Genomic DNA, 17,578 nt, shown 5'->3' with positions numbered 1-17,578 from the left:
AGCCCTGCGTCTGGTTGTCTGTCTTTCCTTCAGTTTATTCCTTTGTCCACCTTGCTGCTTCTCTTCCTCTTGGCTCCCGCTCCCAGGTTCCTAAAGTTGTCTAACTAGTTTGGAACCTCTGCAACTCCTTAGGACTGGCCTTTCCACCTCCACCCCCTGCAGGCACAGCTCCTTGGACACTCAATTTAACTAATACCACACCTCAAGGCACCTGACTGGAGGGACTATTGTCTATGTCCTGAGGCATAGTAGTCCAGATGGCCCCACACCACTCAGACTCACACAGTCCCTACCAAAACACAGGGTTGTAGACCTCTCAGAGGCAACCACCCACATTCACATTTTATATTTTTGTTGGCTCCACCAGTTCCTTGGGCCCTGGAACCGGTGCCTGGGGATTCCATCTCTTCTGGGGTAAGGGCCAGGAAAAAAGGGGCCCCAGGCAGAGTCTGGAACAGGTGATGAGATGTGTGGAGTTGGGGCTCCAGAGAGGCTCACAGGGCAACTGGAATGGTCAGGGCATGTCTGGGACACCCCATTCCTCTAGAGTGGAGCTTACCCTACCCCCCAAATCTGAATCTCCTTACAGCCCCACCACTAATAGGCCTGGGACTTGGCCTGAACCTCAGTTGTCTAAATCTCAGTTTCTGCATCTGTCAATGGGGATTAGAGTGTGTTCTGCCCATCTTCCAGGATATCAGTGGGTCAGAAACATGAGGGAAACTGTAAGTTGTAGTGCTGTTACTGAAAGCTCAGTCCTTGTCCCTGATGCCAATCTAATAACGAGGACATGGCTTTGAGAAAAAGGAAAAAGAAGTTTTATTGCTTTGCTAGCAAAGGAGAAACAGAGGACTCCTGTCCCAGCGGTTGTAATTCTGCCCATCAGGGGTTATCAGAGTTGTAATTCACTTGTTAATTTGGGAGATAGTCATTTCTGAGATCTTCCGGTGAATTACTTGTTCCTGTAGTGGGTGTATAGATAGATAACTCTGCCTAGGATGGACAAGAAAGGTAATCCTGTTTCCCCTGAGATGGGGGAGAGAGAGGGATTAGGGAGGAGCAGGGAGAGAGGAAGAGAAAGAAACATCCTTTTCAGAATCAGTTGCAGTGGCAGAGCATCAAGGGCTACATTCAAAGCATAAAGTGGACCACTGTCCCACTGCTACCTGATCCCAGGTTCCCATACCCAGGTGGGGCCCAGGGCTCCTTTCCGAAGGGTAAGGCCCTTGGCCAGAATTTCTAGAGAGAGCTGTATGAGAGCCAAGATGCTGACTCAGCTAGTTCTAGGAATCCTGCCCTGGTTCAGGTGTGCACTGTGGCCCAATCACCCCAGCTGCAGCCCATGGAAGAGTGCAGAGAGTAAGGGCCACTAGGCAGAGAGCAAGGAGACATATTCTGTTGTCTTTGTTTTTGTTTATTTGGTACCAGGAATTGAACCCAGGGGTGCTTAATCTCTGAGACACATTCCCAACCTTTTTTATTTTTTGAGACAGGGTCTTACTAAGTTGCTTGGGGCCTTACTAAAATTGCTGAGGCTGACCTCAATTTTGAGATCCTCTTGCCTCAGCCTCCAGAGACACTAGGATTACGTAGGTGTGCCACCAAGCCTGACAGGAGACATGTTCTGGGAGCAGCACAGGTTGCATGGCGGAGATGCAGAGATGTGACCACAAGGTGGCCGCCTGTGGTTTCCTTGATTTTCTTTCTCTCCTGTTGAAGCTGAAGATCGGGGCTGTCCCTGTTCCATATGCCTTTCATAGCTTACTCATATTTCCAGCCAAGCCAGCTCTCACACCTCTAGGGAGTTGTAGTGATGTCTATTTGGCCTTTTCTAGAAGGAACACCAGCAGAAATACCAATGTCTGTCTTCCCAGCCCCCAACACACCTTTTGCAGGCAGGAGTCAAGATCACTGGGTTTTATTTGAATTCAGAGAAAGACTATGTCCCTCCCAGGCCCTAGTGCCCCAGAGTATAGGAGGAAAGAGCAGCAGCACCTCCCTGCCCTCTGGCAGCCTGCAGAAAGCAACAAGAAAGGTCCAGAGGTGGTCCCAGCTTCTCTTTACGGGATAGGAGTAGTGATGGACTAGAGCTCTTTCCTTGTGGCTGTCTCCTTGTCCAAACAGGCCCCCTGGGAGCCCCCACACAGCAGTGCCTCCAGAGCTCCTCGGCCTTGTTGGTGGGCTTTGTAGATCTGGTCTTCTCCAAACTCTCCCAGGTAGTGAAAGCATGTTTCAGAGAGCCTACGGGAGCCCAGTAGGAGACTTGGACTCTGCCCAGCCCACAAGGAAGTCATGGGCAGACCAAGGCTCCCATGGCCCCACCCCATCCCCCACCCCATCATCACCTGACGGGCCAGGGGCCTCCTGTGATCATCACACTGATGCTTGGCTCTGTCCCCTTGCTAAGACCTGGGCCAGTGAGATGTTTCACTTGGTTCACTTCTTGGACACCATAGCTGGTCAGCAGGAAGGGAAAGGATATACCATTGGTGGGAGTCAGACCAGGGAGAGAGACCTGTTTCCTTAACAGGCTGGGCACTTGGGCATTTGAGCTGAGAAGGAAAGACCCTGGCTCAAGGTTGCACAGAGACTTTCTGTTGGCCATTTTGTCTCGAACTTGCTCCCAGCTCTACAGCCCAGGGTTCATGGTACCCAGCCCCCTCCCTCAAGCCAGGCCAGAGCCCCCAAGAAGTATGGGTGTGGTGGGAGTGGAAGGGGGGATCTGCACCCACCAGCCCTGCTCCTGAAGGAGGGAGGCAGGGGCTGAATTGACAACTCACTCCTGCCAGTTCTGGGAGCAGCTTCGGTCCAGGATGTCTGTGTATATGGACTCACTCAGCCCCTGTGTCCCCCTGGAGTCTGGATGATGAAGCTTGGCCTCTGCCTTTGCCAGATGTTGCCACATCTAGAACATGGAGGGGCTAGGAGCCAGGGGGTTGGCTGTAGGTCAGTGGTGGGGAGGAGGGGAACACAAGTCTCTGGGGATGATGTGGCAAGGGAGCGGTTCAAGCAGGAAGCACCTGTGAAGCAGGCTTCAGGACTTATCCCCCAGGTTCCCAAAGCGGGGACTGGGCCAATGGAGGCAGCATCCACTCCCCTGAGATGGGGATGGAAATACTGAGATGGAAGTTTAGGCCCAGGCACTGTCCCTGACATTTGGGCACATCTGCCCAGTAGCACATGCCATTTTAAACCACAAGAACGAAGAAAGCAGAAAGAAACACACATACACAGGTACTCCTAAGCCATGTGTATAAGCATGCGCATGCGTGTGTGTGCGCACACACACAGAGGCATGTTAGTATGCTCAACGAGGCAAGTGTGCACTGAGACACACATACTTGTACATGTATCCACTCAACATATGTACCCCAATACATATAAAAGGCACCCCGTGGATTTGGGGAAGGAGTGAGACCTGAGGGTGGGTCTGAAAGGGAGTCTAAGAAAATGAGTAATTCCCTCACTAAACAGTATCTCAGGATACTGTGGGGGCGTCCCAGATCGTCTGCTTTCTGTTGGGCAGGCGGATGAGTAAACTGAGGTTCAGGTGAGGTGGGGGTTGCAATCTTTTGGAAGGCTGGGTCTGGGCTTGATGCCTGGTGGTGGGGGTTGAGGATTAAAGGCCAGTGGTGGAATCTGAGGTAGATAGAGGGGTCTGGGTAGGGACAGGAAGAAGTGCTGGAGGGGAAGGACTCACCTGATAGGACACGGCCCTGCAAGCATCACAGCGCAGGTGAGCAGGCATGTGGGCTGAGTACTTCTCCTCCTCATCAAGCTGTGGGGCAGTGGCTGAGAGCCAGGCCTTTTCTCCAAGGCCCCTGGGGGCAGCCCAGGTTCCTAACAGCAGCAGTAGTGGCAGTGACAGTCTCATGGCCTCCTGAGTGAGCTCACTGAGCATGCACTGTGGTTGGGGTGCAGATGTACGCGCTCATGGGTGCAGTGGGAACTGCCTCTGTCCCAGACCAATGGGGAACTGACACCTCACCCCTCCCCCAGGGCCCTAGAGATGCCACGTGTGCTCTTCCTCCAGCAGGACCCTGGCAACTCAGCTCCATTTCATAGTCACGGAAAAATAAGGCAAATAGGGGGGCTGCGCCTGTGCAAGGACATGTAGGGGTTGGCTGCAACCTCACGCTGGGATCTGGTCAAGTGGCAGGCACTTGCATGAGGAAGTAGTTGATTACTGTCATCTTTATTCTACCCCTGAAGACATGAAAGCTCACAGAGAAGTGACAAATCCTCCAGCTAGAGAGGCCATGTTGAGATTGGAATCCAAGCCTGATAGACTCCCAAAGTCCACTGGCCCCCCTCAGCCACTGAGATGAATGTGGCCATAAGGGTGGTTGCCAACTTAGGTCTCCCTTCCTGGGAGGCAAGTTCATCCAGGCAGGGAGGTCAGAGTGTGTAAAGGCATATGTCCTTCCATAACCCTGGGTTCCCCTCAACCTAGGGCAGACCTAGGCATGAAAGGACCTTGTGGAAGGTCTTAAGAGGCCCAAGCAGGAAATTAGGCACCTTACACCAATCATCATTTCAGCCACCATGGCTCATGGTCAGCTATTTATTGCACAACAGGATGAGGCAAGGTGCCCAGAGGTGGCCTGGGACCCAAGGTTTTCCATACCATCAGGACCCGTGTCCCTGGCCAAGAGCTGTCCAGGTTATTCTGACTCAAAGTTCACCTAGTCAGCTTCCAGTCCAGGGCAAGGGACAGGAACACAAGGAACATGGGCCCCAAGGTCTGTAACAAGGAAGGCATTGATTCCCATCTCTGACACTGTTTCTAATGGGAACTGTTTTTCCCAAACACATCACTTCACACCCCAGTCATTTCAGGCTCGGAACCACACACAGAACCCCGGGCATACACACACACACACCCCTCCAGCTCCTTCAGCCTCCTCAGAGGCTCTTAGAATCTCTCAGAAGCTCCTAGAATCTCAGGACAGTTGGAGCACAGGTTTTGGGTCCTGTCCTTTCCTGTGCTATGACCATCCCGCTCCTCTCTGGGCACTGTTATCACATGTGTGATAAAAACTGAGAATTTTGTCCTCTCCAGTCTACCTCACACAGGGCCCACCCCTCCCACTGCCAGCCCAAACTCATCTTCCAGCCACTCAGAGGGGTCCAAGCCTCCCCTGGAAGCCAACAGCCCAATTTCCTCCTCTTGTAAGTTTTTTATTTTTATTTTTTCTGTGTTGGGGATGGAACCTAGGGGCACTTAACCTTTAGCATTCACCTACATCCCCAGCCCTTTCTAAAATTGTTATTTATTTATTTATTTTTGTGGTGCTGGGGATCGAACCCAAGGCCTCATGCATGTGAGGCAAGCACTCTACCAACTGAGCTATATCCCCAGCCCCAAAATTTATTTATTTTGAGACAGTGTCTCACTAATTTGCTGAGGCTGGTCTTGAACTTTTGCATCCAGCTTTGTAAATCCTTGGTGATTTATTTTACCTGTTCTTACCTGAGTGGAAGTGGCTGATGCCTGCACTCCTAAGATGAGCCAGCTCAGCTCCCAGGGCTCTGAGAACCAGAGACTGGAGTTGAGGGGAGGAAGGAAAAGCTAGGCTCCCCAATGAGGGCCACAGCCACCTGGACCTACCTCACTCCAGCCTTTTCACCCCCAATTCCAGGCTGACTCCCCATACTCCCCCCCACATTGCTTGCTCACTCCACCTCCACCTGCTACCTGCACAGCTCCCTTTCTTAGTTCCAACTTGGCCTGGGGCTGGGCTAGCCACTTTCCCCCACGGTCTCCCAGACCAAAGCTCAGCTACTTTTCCAAAAAACAGACTTGATGACCAGAGTCCTTCCTCTTCATCTCAACAGTGCCCACTGGCCTGCTCCACATCAACTAGGCCCATTTTCAGGAGAGGACAGACAGCTCACCACCTCTGGAGACCATCCTGTTCCTGCACATCTCATTCCCACTGCCCTTTGGAGAAGACCCCCTCAGGCTGGTTTCCTCCCATTCCTTGCCAACATAAACACATACACAAACACGCCACACCCTGGGAATGCTGTGGGAAAGGGATATACATTTTTGTTGGGGTAGGAAGAAGCCAGCTACCTCCTGAACTCCAGCTCCATCAACCTGGGGTCTCACATACCTTCTTTGAAAATGACTTCTGGCCTGAAGACTGGCTGGAACAGACCAAAAAAGGTGAGGGAAGGAAAGGTCAGGGAATTGGAAGCCAGAAACTCTAGACCATTTAGGGGGCCTCAACTCCATGTGGATCAGGCCCTAAGGCCTCACAACGGGAACACAGACCCCTTGCTAGGCTGGGTGGGATCCGAGCGGGCAGGTGGGGCACAGAGGAGCAGAGATGGAGCGGGACTGGGAGTCCCGCTCATGGGGAGGTAGTACATCCCGTCCAGGGGTCCTGCCTCAGAGGCCCAGGGCAGCTGGGAGCTGCTGAGGGCTGGCAAGCCAGAGGATGGCGGGAGTGAGAGGCCAGGAATAGACCCATAGGCAGGCGGGTAGAGGCCAGGCCCCAGGGATAGCGGGGTGTAGATGTGGCTGGGCTGCCTGGAGGATGAGTGCGGTAGCAGCACCTCCACATACTGCCCGCTCTCGGGGTCGAAGAGCAGCCGCAGCCTCGGCTGCTGCGGCGCCTCCACAAAGTAGTAGCGGCCGGTCTCTGGGTCCACTAGGACCTTCCCCGGGTGCGTGGCTCCCAGAGGCCTGCGCATTGCCTGGGAGAGGCCTTGAGGGGACCGGTCCGTGGGAGGTGCAGAAGCAGCGCGGGGCTGGGGCCGAGCTGTCATGCTGGCCAACGCCTGGGACTCCCGCAGAGCGGGGGAAGTTGCGGATTCGGGGGTCACAGCAGGGGCCTCTAGTTTGGGTGCAATCCCAGGGCTCGAGTTAGGGCATGCCTGAGGGGAGCCGGGGCAGGATAGTCGGGTCACTGAGGGTCCTAAAGAGGACCGCTGGGGTGAGCTGCGAGCGCCGCCTAGGGGGCTGGTCCGACCCTCGCCGTCGGGAACCAGGCGCTGTGCTTTGGCGTCCGGATTCTCTCCGCCCGGACTGTGGACTAGGACTCTCGAGATCCTCTCTGGCGGCCCGCCCAAGGCCAGAGCACCAGGCAAGCGGATTTCAGTGCGCGCGAAGGGTTTGGCTGTGCTGTTCTCTGCCCTCCGCCGCAAGACCCCGTTGGGCTGCGAGGCGTCCCGTGGGACTGTGTCGAGGGATGGCTCAGGGGACTCGTAGGGGTGCTGCACGACCGGCAGAAAATCCTTGAGAAAAACGGAAGTGTAGTGAGCTGGTGCGGGGGACCCCAGCACCTGATGCTCTGGCGTCTTTGATGCATCGCCCTCCTCCCCGCTAGAATCCGAAGGAGGCCCAGGTAGCCCTGAGCTTGGGCTTCCGGATGGGAAGCTTGGAGCGTACGTGGTCTTAACTATCTTGCGCACATCTCGCGGCCGCGGAACGGCCACGCGTGAGCGTCCAGAGGCCACTTCAGAGCACAAAGCTTCTGGGCGCACATCAGCGTCCAGGGTCCTCACGACGTGATTGCTCAGGGGCGGCTCAGGGGCCTCTGTCTTTGGCGATGGCTCAGTGCTTGTGAGGACGAGATTCGGACTCTCTCGCGCGGGGGTGCTCTGCACCTCCGTTAGTTCTGGAGTCCCGGGTGCGGCTGGTGTAGGCGGTGCCAACTCCTCAGCTACACCATTCATAGCTTCCCGCGTAAACGCTGTCGACGAGCCCTGGACTATGGGACCCCCTGGCCCTTGGGGCGATGGGCTCCGCGTTCCAACAGCTCGGTCTTCCGCCTCCCAAGGGAACAAGGCCAACGGAGACCGGCTTGTACCCGACCCTACAGCCTCTCCTACTGCTGGTTGCGGAGCGTCCCACAGGGAAGGAACTTCGGGGGGTGAGCTCCTTACTCCAGGAGCACCCTGATTCCAGTGGGAAAGAGTTGGAGGGGAAGGGGTCCTCCTGCTGGAAGTTTCCTCCACAGAGGGATTCTGATTTTCCCAAGCAGACGATGCTTCAGGGAAAGACGGGCTACTCACCCTCCGTTCAGTCTGATCCCGTGGGGACTGGCAGCGAGGACCCCGCTCGGCCCCATTTGGAGCCTGCCACAATGGAGAAGGGCTCCTTGGCCTCACAGACCTACTCGGAATCTCCGAGGGGTCCCTAGACTTAAAAGGTGGACTGTGTGCCCTAAGAAAGGTTCGATTCGGGGTCTCTCGTGGGAACCGAGTCTTGAGTTCCTGGTTTCGTGCCTCCTGGATCTTTTCCTCAGATTGCAGGAAGATACTGGAACTAACAGGACCCAAAGGCTCGGTGCCGGGCGTGGGCTTGTCGCGCCGAATCGCGCGCTCGCGTAGGCTGGGCCAAGGCCGCGGGGCTCTCGCCCGGACCAGATTATCTTGATCTCGAAGTAGCCGAGACCTAGCCTCTTCCAGGACCACGTGGGTGCTGCCGGACGTCTCAGGTTCTGGCCGCTCAGTGGGCCGAAAGGTGGTGCTGCTTGGCTCCGGGGCAGTGGGGCCCATTTTTCTGGCCAATGCTGTCTGCACTAGGCCTGCAGCTGCCTGCAGGCGTCCCATTGACTCGTCTAGGGAGCCGGTGCGCAGGAACAGTGGGGGGCGCGGCGCACCAGCCGTTCTCGAGGGACTTGGGGGCCGCGGGCGAAGCTCGATCTGACGCTTCGGCACGGTCCTGGGCCTGCCTGGAGCGGTGTGCTCCTCCAGCGCCACCTCCACACACTCGAACTGCGCTGAGGCCACAGGACTTGGCCCACCGGGCCGCAGCTCCAGATAGGTGGCCCAGCGGGAGCCACCGTCGGAGGACTGGGGCTGCAGTTGCATAGGGGAGGGTGACGCTGGCTCCGGCAGCGACGGTTTGCTTAAAGCCGGCGCCATGAGCTCTTGCACCTCGCAGTCCTCGGCATCTGAGCTGCTGAACAGAGGCCTGGCGCTGAAGATGACTTCCATCTCCCCCGACGGCAGCATGCGCAGCTGGGGCTGGGGTGGTGGCGGGCAGAAGCCCGGACCTCGGGGGAAACCCGAGCCGCACCAGATCTGCTGGCTGCTATTCTGGGAGCTGACAGACAGGCGAGGCTGCGCATCCACCCCCCGCCTAGGTACCACGCAGGGCCAATTCTCCTGGCCTTCTGTGTCCGGCCCAAAGTCCGGGGGCTCTGGAGAATCCGGAGCTGTGTGGTAGGAGCCAGATGAACCTGAGGAATCCTGGCGACGCACGGTGGCCGCGGGCATCCACCTCGGGAGCCCAGGCAGCTCTTGCGGGACGAGTGCGGTCAGCATGGTGGGCCGGACACCGTGCACTACCTCTCTCGCAATGCCTCTGCTGGTGGCGCCGGTACTGTCCCCGCCCCGCCGGAGGATGTGATGGGGTCAAAGCGCCTTAAAGCGGCCGCGTCCACTCGCAAGTCAGCGGCGCTGGCAAAAGGAGAGAAGTGAGCCTCAAGCCCCCAAGGCAAACCTCCCCCTTTCTCCAACACTCCGGGGTAGGACTCCAAGGTTTGGACTGACAGGTGAGAGGAAGGCAGGCCCACCTTTGGCGCAGGCAGCTAGATTGAATTTCACCTAATACAAGTGAGGGAACCTGGGCCAAGCAGGGGCTAGCCTGAGGTCAAGCCTGTGGTGTGCAGCGTGTGTGCTATTCAAGTTGAACAGGAGATCAGACCATCAGGCCAGAGAACTCAGGTCTTGCTACTGCTACCTCCCCTCAATCCCAAGCTTCTTGATTTTGCAAGGCAAGACCCCTCCCCCACCCTCTCATGGCTTGCCCTGTCAGAGTTCATAAATTTCCTCCACCACACTCATCCTGCCCCAACAACCTTCCATAGTGGGGAGCATCATGAGAGGCCTCCCCCAGCTCCAACAAAAGTTGTGCTGGGGCCTCAAGATGGTTCTGATCACTGCAAGACAGATTGCGCTTAGTGAGGCTTTGGAAGGGGCTGAAGTGGACAGCTTTACTTTTTATAAACTGCTTTAGTGCCCAGAAGATGCCCTGGATATGCCCTTGGGAAACTTGTGTGGTCCCCTCCAAAGCCCCCAGGCAAAAAAAAAAAAAAAAAAAAAAAAGCCCTGTGTGCCCTCACAGGCCCTCATTCCAACCCCCACAACCTTTGGTCCTGCCCTAGGGACAGGCATTGGTGGGGGAGTTGCCACCACCTGTCATTGTCTTATGACAATGGGCACCACTTGCCCTTCAATTCTGGCTTCAAGGTCTTGCCATGACTCAGGCCCCAGCTGGCCCTGGATCAAGAACTCTGGCCTGTATATTCACCCTCACATTGACCCAGAAGAGGCTATACTTGACAAATCTGACTCAGCCTCATGGGTGCCCTGCCTGGGTATCCCCTTGTTCACCTAGAGCACACTCAGTGATGGTTTATGAAAGGATATATCCTTCCCTTTGCATTGAGCCCTACCTGTGCAACTTGGGCAAGTGGCTGCTCCTTCCCAGATGATTTCTCACCTTAAAAAAAGATGCAGGTCAGTGATAGAGCACTTGCCTAGCATGTGAGAGGCCCTGCGTTCAATCCCCAGTATTTAAAAAGAAAAAGATACAGCATTGTGGTTTTCCCGCATCCATTTGTGAAGACTGATGAGCTTCTGTTTGGGGGAGGTAGAAGAGGATACAACTGTGATTCACAGGTATAATATTCTTGTTAGGCAATAGCAACTGGTTTCTCAGATCTGTTGGGGGTCCTGGAACCTGCTGTCTTTGAAGTCTCTGGTCAGGGCTTCTCATGCACAAACAGAGATATATTTAAGGAGTACTGAGAGCGGGGTGAGATGTTGCTGAGATGTACATATATATATATATATGAAAGGATTAAATACCAAAAGTAAGGGATGGTGCCAACTAGCAAAGACCCAGCTCCCCTCTTAGCTATAACCCTGACTCCCATGGACCCCATCCCCACCCTGCTTTCAGGAGTTGGAGGATTGAGGAGCATCCCCTCAGGAGCCCAGAAGTAGCCTGGCAGGCGGTGGTTCAATGCATGTCTCCCAAGCAATTCCTATTGACTACAGGTCATCAAGGACCAGGAGGCAGACGGACAGAAGTGACTGTTGCTTCTTCCCTTGCCCCTTTCTTGGAGGTCAGACCTGGGGTGACTGGACCCACCAGAATGGGAAGGGAAGGGTTGAGGATCCCCCAGAGCAGAGAAGGCAGAGGTTGGGCAAAGAACAGGTAGGTGACCACCATTTTATTTTTCCCTGAGACGTTGGTGCCTTCGGGCCTGACGCATTCCTGAAGTTTTCTTATGCTTCTGGTCCAGCACCTGGGCCATGTAGTTCTCCTGCTGCTTCTGGATCCGGAAGTCAGACATGTGATTCCTGTAACGGAGCCAGCTGGCTGGTCGTGGGCTGCAGACAGCCCAGGGTAGGGGCCAGAGGTCAGGCTCCCCACTTCCATCAACAACCCCCAGCCTGGCCCAGGCCCCTCACCTGAATATCTGTTTCTGCTGGCAGATAACTTGCTGCAACTCCTTAATCTCATTTTCTTTGCCATTAAGTATATCTTCTTGCTTTATAATGTGAGACTCAATTTCTGTGGGGGAGAGAGGCAGGGAGGAGGAGTGGTTCCCATCCCAAGAGCCCCTTCATGAGCTAAGTCCCTCAAGGGACTTTTAGAACTTGGTTCCCCCCACCCAGGGCCTCTCTGAGAACAACTGCTAATGTCTTAGTAGGAATGAGTTTATTATGGAGTTTTGGGAAGAGGGGCAATGTCTGATGAGTGTGTCAGTGTCTTCACAACTCTATTCTGGACCTCACCCGGCTGAGGCAGATGAAGGCCCTTGGAGAAATGATCCTAAAGGCAGGAGGATGAATGACTCCTGTCCTCATTCCTGCAGATATTTACAGATGTCACTTCCTTGGTGAGACCCTCCTAATACTACCTATCCCCCTTTCCCGCTGCATTTTCCTCCTTAAGCATCTATCATACCATAAATTTCATTCTTTCTCTCTCTCTCTAGTATATAAGGTCCACAAGGACAGGGATTTTTATGTTATTCACTGCTTTATCCTTAAGGCTCACACAGTTAACAGCATGTAGTGGGTACATACTAAGTATATTTATGAAATGAATGAACAGGATATCCCCTGGGGGGCTAGGACTTAGAAACCTCATCTTGATCAGCCATTTCCATCCAACTGACTCACTAAGGATTAGAGAAGCCGCTTAGTAGGGGGTCCTATCCCTAGTACCCCCCCCCCAAAAAAAAGTCTTCCCCAACTTCCCAAGTAGGGTACCCACCAAGAGGGCTGACTAGATACCCAGCACTGTGCTGGGGCTTCAGGAGTAATGGGAGAAGGTGGAATCCCTACCGGCATGAGACAGATCCTGAAAGGAACGTTAAGACCCAGAAGCTGAGGGCTGGTATACAGTTCAGTGGTGGAGCACTTGCCTTGTATGCATGAGGCCTTGGCTTATACCCCCAGCACCGCAGGAGGGAAAAAAAAGGGGGGGTCAGAAACTGATTAGAGAACAGGACAAGGCTACATTCCAATAATGCTCATATTGATGAGGCAATGTTACCATTTGGGCCAGTTATCTCCCTTTTCAGATGTGTTTCTTCCGTAAATTGGGAACAGAGATAGTTTCTTTTCTATAGTGGGGTGGAGAAGACCCCAAAAATTTGTGTTTTGGGTCAAAATCCAAGGAGCTACAGGGACCTGGGGGTGCTTTATTCATGTAATTGCCCTTCATGGAGCCCTGGGAAATTTGGATTTACACAGGAAAAAAATCCCACTGATTTTAGATGTCAGACAGAATTAACTAGCACCCAGCTCTGACAATACAGAAATGCTGACACATGTAGGTTTTCAGGAGAGAAGATCTGGTACCAAGTGAAGGTACAGCATGGAAAGGAGGAAAGAGACAGGCGGAGTGAGAGAATGAAAATGAGCTCACTGGGTGACGGGACCAGGACTACCGAATCTCCCTCCCAAGGTCAACCAGCTCCAGATTAATTGCTTATTAAGTTCTTTTGGGAACAAAGATTAAAAATTTGTGTGACTCTTAAAATAAAAATCTGTAGTATCCAAATGAGAATGGTTAGAAAATCCCTTTGATAAGAATAAAGAGCTATGTTAAGTGTAAAAATCAAACTGAAACTTCACAAGGGGAAGTGGTGGGGATGTGAGTGGGTCAGGGTAAGATTCACATCAGACTGAGTCAGGCAAGGTGTTATTACCCACTGGAGGGGTTCAGGACATTCTGGGGGCAGGCAGCCAGGCCCGGTCCCTATGATACATGAGTAAATACTGAGTTAATCCATGGCCTGGGCTGATCTTAGTTGGAAGGAAATGCCTCAGAGGAAAGATGTCTCTGGAAGTAGTGGGGGAGAACCCCAGGTTCCTTTGGAGGAAGAAGGGGAGATGCCCAGTGAGAGGAAAAGTACGAGGGGAACTTTAACCTCGGTATAAAGGCAGAGACTACTTGTTGGGGCCAGGAGGGTGCCAATGCTCAAACATAACTGAGGCCTTTCAGCCTGCTTGACTAGATCAAAATGGCAGCCTTCTGGCATTTCCCAGTAAGAATTCTCACCAGTAGGGACAGAGGTTAGAGCCGTGTGTGAGGGGACACCATGACCCTCTTTGGGGCTTGGACTGATTTCTGGCCTATTTGATATCTCCCTACAGATGTTGCATATGGAATTTATACCCATGTCTTAAGCTAGGTAAGGGTAGCTCAGCATTCCAGGAAAAAGAGGTTCCTGAGGACACTGGGTAGCTGACTTTGAAAGTCCCCTCAACTCAAGCATCAACTGAGCCAGCAAGTGACTGTATGTAGTATGTATGTAGTATGTATGTAGTGACTGTATGTAAGTATGTATGTAGAGCAGAGTTGAAAATGGTGGCCCAGACATATTGTCATTGGTTCCCATAATTTTTTAAAAATTCTTAAATTATTTACAAATACTAAAAAAATCAGAAAAGCTTTCATTAAAACTTGGTTTCAGGGCTGGAGTTGTGGGTCAGTGGTAGAGCGCTTGCTTAGCATGTGTGAAGCACTGCATAGAAATAAATGAATAAAATAAAGGTCCATAAGCAACTAAAAAACAAACAAACAAACAAACGAACAAAAAAACCCCTTGGTTTCAGCCAAGTGTGGTGCACAGGCCTATAATCCCAGCTACTCAGTGAGACCTAGTCTCAAAATAAAAAAATATAAAGGGCTTGGGGTGTGGCTCCATGGTTAAGCACACCTGGGTTAAAAAAAAAAACCTTGGTACCAAAAAAAAAAACCTACAAAACTTGGTTTCAGCTGGGCATGGCAGCGCAAGCCTATTAATCCCAGTGACTTGGGAGGCTGAGGCAGGAGGATCACAAGTTCAAAGCCAGCCTCAGCAATTTAGCAAGGCCCTAAGTAATTCAGTGAGACGCTGTCTCAAAATTTAAAAATATATATATATATATATAAAAGGCTGGGGATGTGGCTTAGTGGCAAAGCACCCCTGGGTTCAATCCCTGGTTCCAATAAAACAAAACTTGGTTTCTAGCTTTTTGTTCTTGGTACTAAGGCTTGAATCCAGGGACACTTTATCATTGGGTTACATCCCAGCCCTTTTTTTATTTTAAGAAAGGGTCTTGGGGTTGGAGTTGTGGCTCAGTGGTAGAGCACTTGCCTGGCATGTGTGAGGCCCTGGGTTTGATCCTCAGCTCTCCATGTCACCACAATTCTATTTCTCTCTATTGAGTGTCTGACTCTGAGACTATCAGTCAGCTCTTCATTAGGACTGTTCTTGCCCTGTTGTTCTTATAGAAGGGTTTGAGTAAAGTACACTATTTCTAAAACTTACCAAAGTGGGAAAACAAAAGGTGGACTAAGAAGGTTGTATGTTTCAAGAAAAGTGGGAGCGAGCCCGTTCTTTTATGGCCAAGAAGAATATTGTACACCAACTGCTTCCCTCATTTCCGTGGCCTGCCTGGTACCTGAAGGCCTTTTCGAAGGTATGGCCCGCCTGGGCATGCCTGTATCCTCATCCGGGAACAGAAGTTGGGGTGCAACCCTGTTTTTGACACAGGCGCTGGGCTGTTAGGAAAGAGCCCGTGTATGATAGCGTGGTGGGGAGTACGAACCTCCCGCCTACCATTGCACTTGGTGATGAGCTGGTCCTTCTTGCTGGACTCCTGCAAGACTCTACTCTTGACATTGGAGAGCCTTTGTAGGGAGGATAAGACAAGATGATGAGCAGGACAGCAGGCAATGGGACCCCCACCCTCCAGAGCCCATCCTGAGGCCCACTCACGCTTTTTCAAAGGCCAGCTTCTCTTTCTCCAGCTGCTTGGACAATACTTCCACCTCACCAAGGGCAAACTGCAATTTCTCCTCTTCCTTGGCCAGGAGGACCTTGGTCTTAGCATGGGCAGCTTTCTCTTCCTGCAGGAGCAGCAGCAGTCACCTTAATACCTCAAGCCACTTTGAGTCTCCTAGGCTCCATTAAGCAGCTCCCATTCTCAGATGGGCACACAGAAGTAAGGGTATAGAAAGATTCTTGCCTTAATATGGGGGATGGAGGTTCTCAAAAGCCAATACTCTGCCCAACCACAGGGATCTTGGGAAATGGAGATTAGGAGCCTGTAGAGGGATTACTCACCACCAGCTTCTTCTCCACTGCCTGGAACTCTTCTTTACTGACAAAATTTTCGTCCTGGAGAATCATCTGCAACAGAGCCTGGCTCAGGGAGGGGTATTCTCTAGGACCAGGACAAAGGATGGATAATGGGATGATGCCCAGGGCACCTAGGATGAGGCAGGTCCTTGGAAGGGATAATCAATTCCACACATTCACTGAATTCCATCTATAAGTCCTGCCCTCTGGGCTGGAGTTGTGGCTCAGTGGTAGAGCACTTGCCCAGCATGTGTGAGGCACTAGGTTCTATTCTCAGCACCCATATAAATAAATGAATAAAATAAAGGTCCATCAACATCTTAAAAAAAAAAAAAGTTCTGCCCTCAAGGAATAACCAGCTCAAGAAGGGACATTCCACAGATGGGTTTAATGCCAGTGATGGGAAAGCACAAGGGGGTGCGGTGCCCATTGGGGCTTCTGATCCAGCTTGAGGAAGGGTTAGATTTGCTTTTGAAGAGGTGACATGAGTTCTGAGATCTGATTGCTAAATAAGATAGAAGATACATAGAGAAAAGTGTTCCAGATGGTTGGAACACACATGCCAAGGCCAGCTGCCAAGAAAAAGATATGGGTACCTTCAGGGAATGGAAGGTAATTCAGTACCTAGAGCTGCATACATTTTGTTGAAATAGGGTATTAGGGTAGCCAAGGGAGCATGTGTCTTGCTTCTTCCTCCCACATCCAACTTCCCAGAAGGAAAGAAGTTGTCTAAGAATCATTAGAGTGAGAAACAGATGTGAAGCCAGTTTTATTTCTGAGATGGAGATACATCTGAATATTCTTACCAAGATAGAAAAACAAAACCAGAAAAACTATGAACTCCAGCTGTCTAGCATTGGAAGTAATCTGTGGCTCCAATTAGCATCTATGCATCTATTAGCTGGAATTTTTAATCTGTGCTTACTGCACTCATTATGGCAATGTATTTGACACAGAAGAGATGATACAGAGTTTTCTGTGTGCAAGCAAGGGCACTGGGAAATCAATGAAGTCGTCTCCACTAAAAATAGAGAAACTGAAGCTCAGTGCCTATTTACTATGCCTATTTAATATTTATCAAGGAATTTAAATCTAAATCAAGTAACTTAATTTAGATTTAAATTCCTTGGTAAATATTCTGGAAGGTCCCACCCTCTTTTGGCTCCACCCCTTCCAGCCAAGTCCCATTCGGTCTCTGCCTTCCCAAAGACGCCTTTAGTAGTGTCCTAGCCACGCCCCTTGCATCGAAACAAGGTCTGGCCCCGCCCCCGCCAGTGAGGCGTCCAGTCCAGCCTCTACCAGAGTTCTTCCGCAGCGTACCACATTCCTCAGCTGGTGGATTAGTTCCTCCTGAGATTCAATCACGTCCCGCAGTTGATCGAAGGCGAGACACACAGATCCTGACCCCCCCTGCGACCACCCGAGGGGCGTCGCCATCTTTCGCCCCCGCCAGCTCGTTGGAAATGGCTGCCGCCAGGCGCCTCACTACGGCGCCCACCAATGAGAATGCGACGCCACAGAGCACCCTGGCAACAGGGGGTGGGGACTTCCTCTGTTAGCAGGGGTGGGTCCCTCCTCTTAAAGGAGCTGCATGGGATAGGGGAATCCTATCAACTCTCTCTTTTTTTTTTTTTTTTTTTAAGAATATTTTTAGTTTAATGTTTTAAAGAACATAGTTAGTTTTTAGAATATTTTTAATTCCTTTATTTAATGTTTATTTTTATGTGGTGGTGAGGATTGAACCCAGTGCCTCACACATGCTAGGCAAGCGCTCTACCACTGAGCTACAAACCCGGCCCCCCAACAATTCTTGAGAATTTAAGTTTACAGGAAATTTGCTTATCTAGTGTATATATGTGTATATGTATATGTAAACATATATACACATATATACACTAGATATACATATGTATACATATATACACTAGATAAGCAAATTATACATATATAATTATCATTATTTACAA

At 51.8% G+C, this 17,578-nt stretch overlaps 3 protein-coding genes across 4 annotated transcripts; all 3 read right to left on the bottom strand.

Annotated features, from left to right (window-relative positions):
- Positions 1 to 2,060: 2,060 nt before the first annotated feature.
- On the bottom strand, positions 2,061 to 3,874 carry Mzb1 (marginal zone B and B1 cell specific protein). Its single transcript, XM_076855987.1, has 4 exons — positions 3,701 to 3,874; positions 2,781 to 2,905; positions 2,346 to 2,456; positions 2,061 to 2,241 (listed from the first exon to the last, which is right to left on the bottom strand). The coding sequence occupies exons 1-4, from the start codon at positions 3,872 to 3,874 to the stop codon at positions 2,085 to 2,087; spliced, it is 567 nt and encodes a 188-aa protein (XP_076712102.1). The 3' UTR covers positions 2,061 to 2,084.
- A 656-nt stretch (positions 3,875 to 4,530) lies between these two features.
- Prob1 (proline rich basic protein 1) lies at positions 4,531 to 9,311 on the bottom strand. The gene has a single exon (XM_076855986.2). It carries the CDS (start codon positions 9,280 to 9,282, stop codon positions 6,262 to 6,264), a length of 3,021 nt encoding a protein of 1,006 aa, XP_076712101.2. The 5' UTR covers positions 9,283 to 9,311; the 3' UTR covers positions 4,531 to 6,261.
- A 1,796-nt stretch (positions 9,312 to 11,107) lies between these two features.
- Spata24 (spermatogenesis associated 24) lies at positions 11,108 to 17,097 on the bottom strand. 2 transcript variants are annotated; one of them, XM_076856875.1, is made up of 6 exons: positions 16,932 to 17,097; positions 15,597 to 15,662; positions 15,249 to 15,379; positions 15,090 to 15,160; positions 11,440 to 11,542; positions 11,108 to 11,358 (listed from the first exon to the last, which is right to left on the bottom strand). In XM_076856875.1, the coding sequence occupies exons 1-6, from the start codon at positions 17,046 to 17,048 to the stop codon at positions 11,199 to 11,201; spliced, it is 648 nt and encodes a 215-aa protein (XP_076712990.1). In that variant the 5' UTR covers positions 17,049 to 17,097; the 3' UTR covers positions 11,108 to 11,198. The 2 variants fall into 2 exon arrangements, with proteins under 2 accessions (XP_076712990.1, XP_076712992.1); XM_076856877.1 differs by having other exon boundaries at positions 11,108 to 11,328.
- Positions 17,098 to 17,578: the final 481 nt, after the last annotated feature.

Source organism: Callospermophilus lateralis, chromosome 5, assembly GCF_048772815.1.
Source record: "Callospermophilus lateralis isolate mCalLat2 chromosome 5, mCalLat2.hap1, whole genome shotgun sequence".
Lineage (NCBI taxonomy): Eukaryota > Metazoa > Chordata > Mammalia > Rodentia > Sciuridae > Callospermophilus > Callospermophilus lateralis.
Note: the sequence above shows the minus strand (reverse complement) of the source record. Positions and strands in the feature narration are given on the sequence as shown.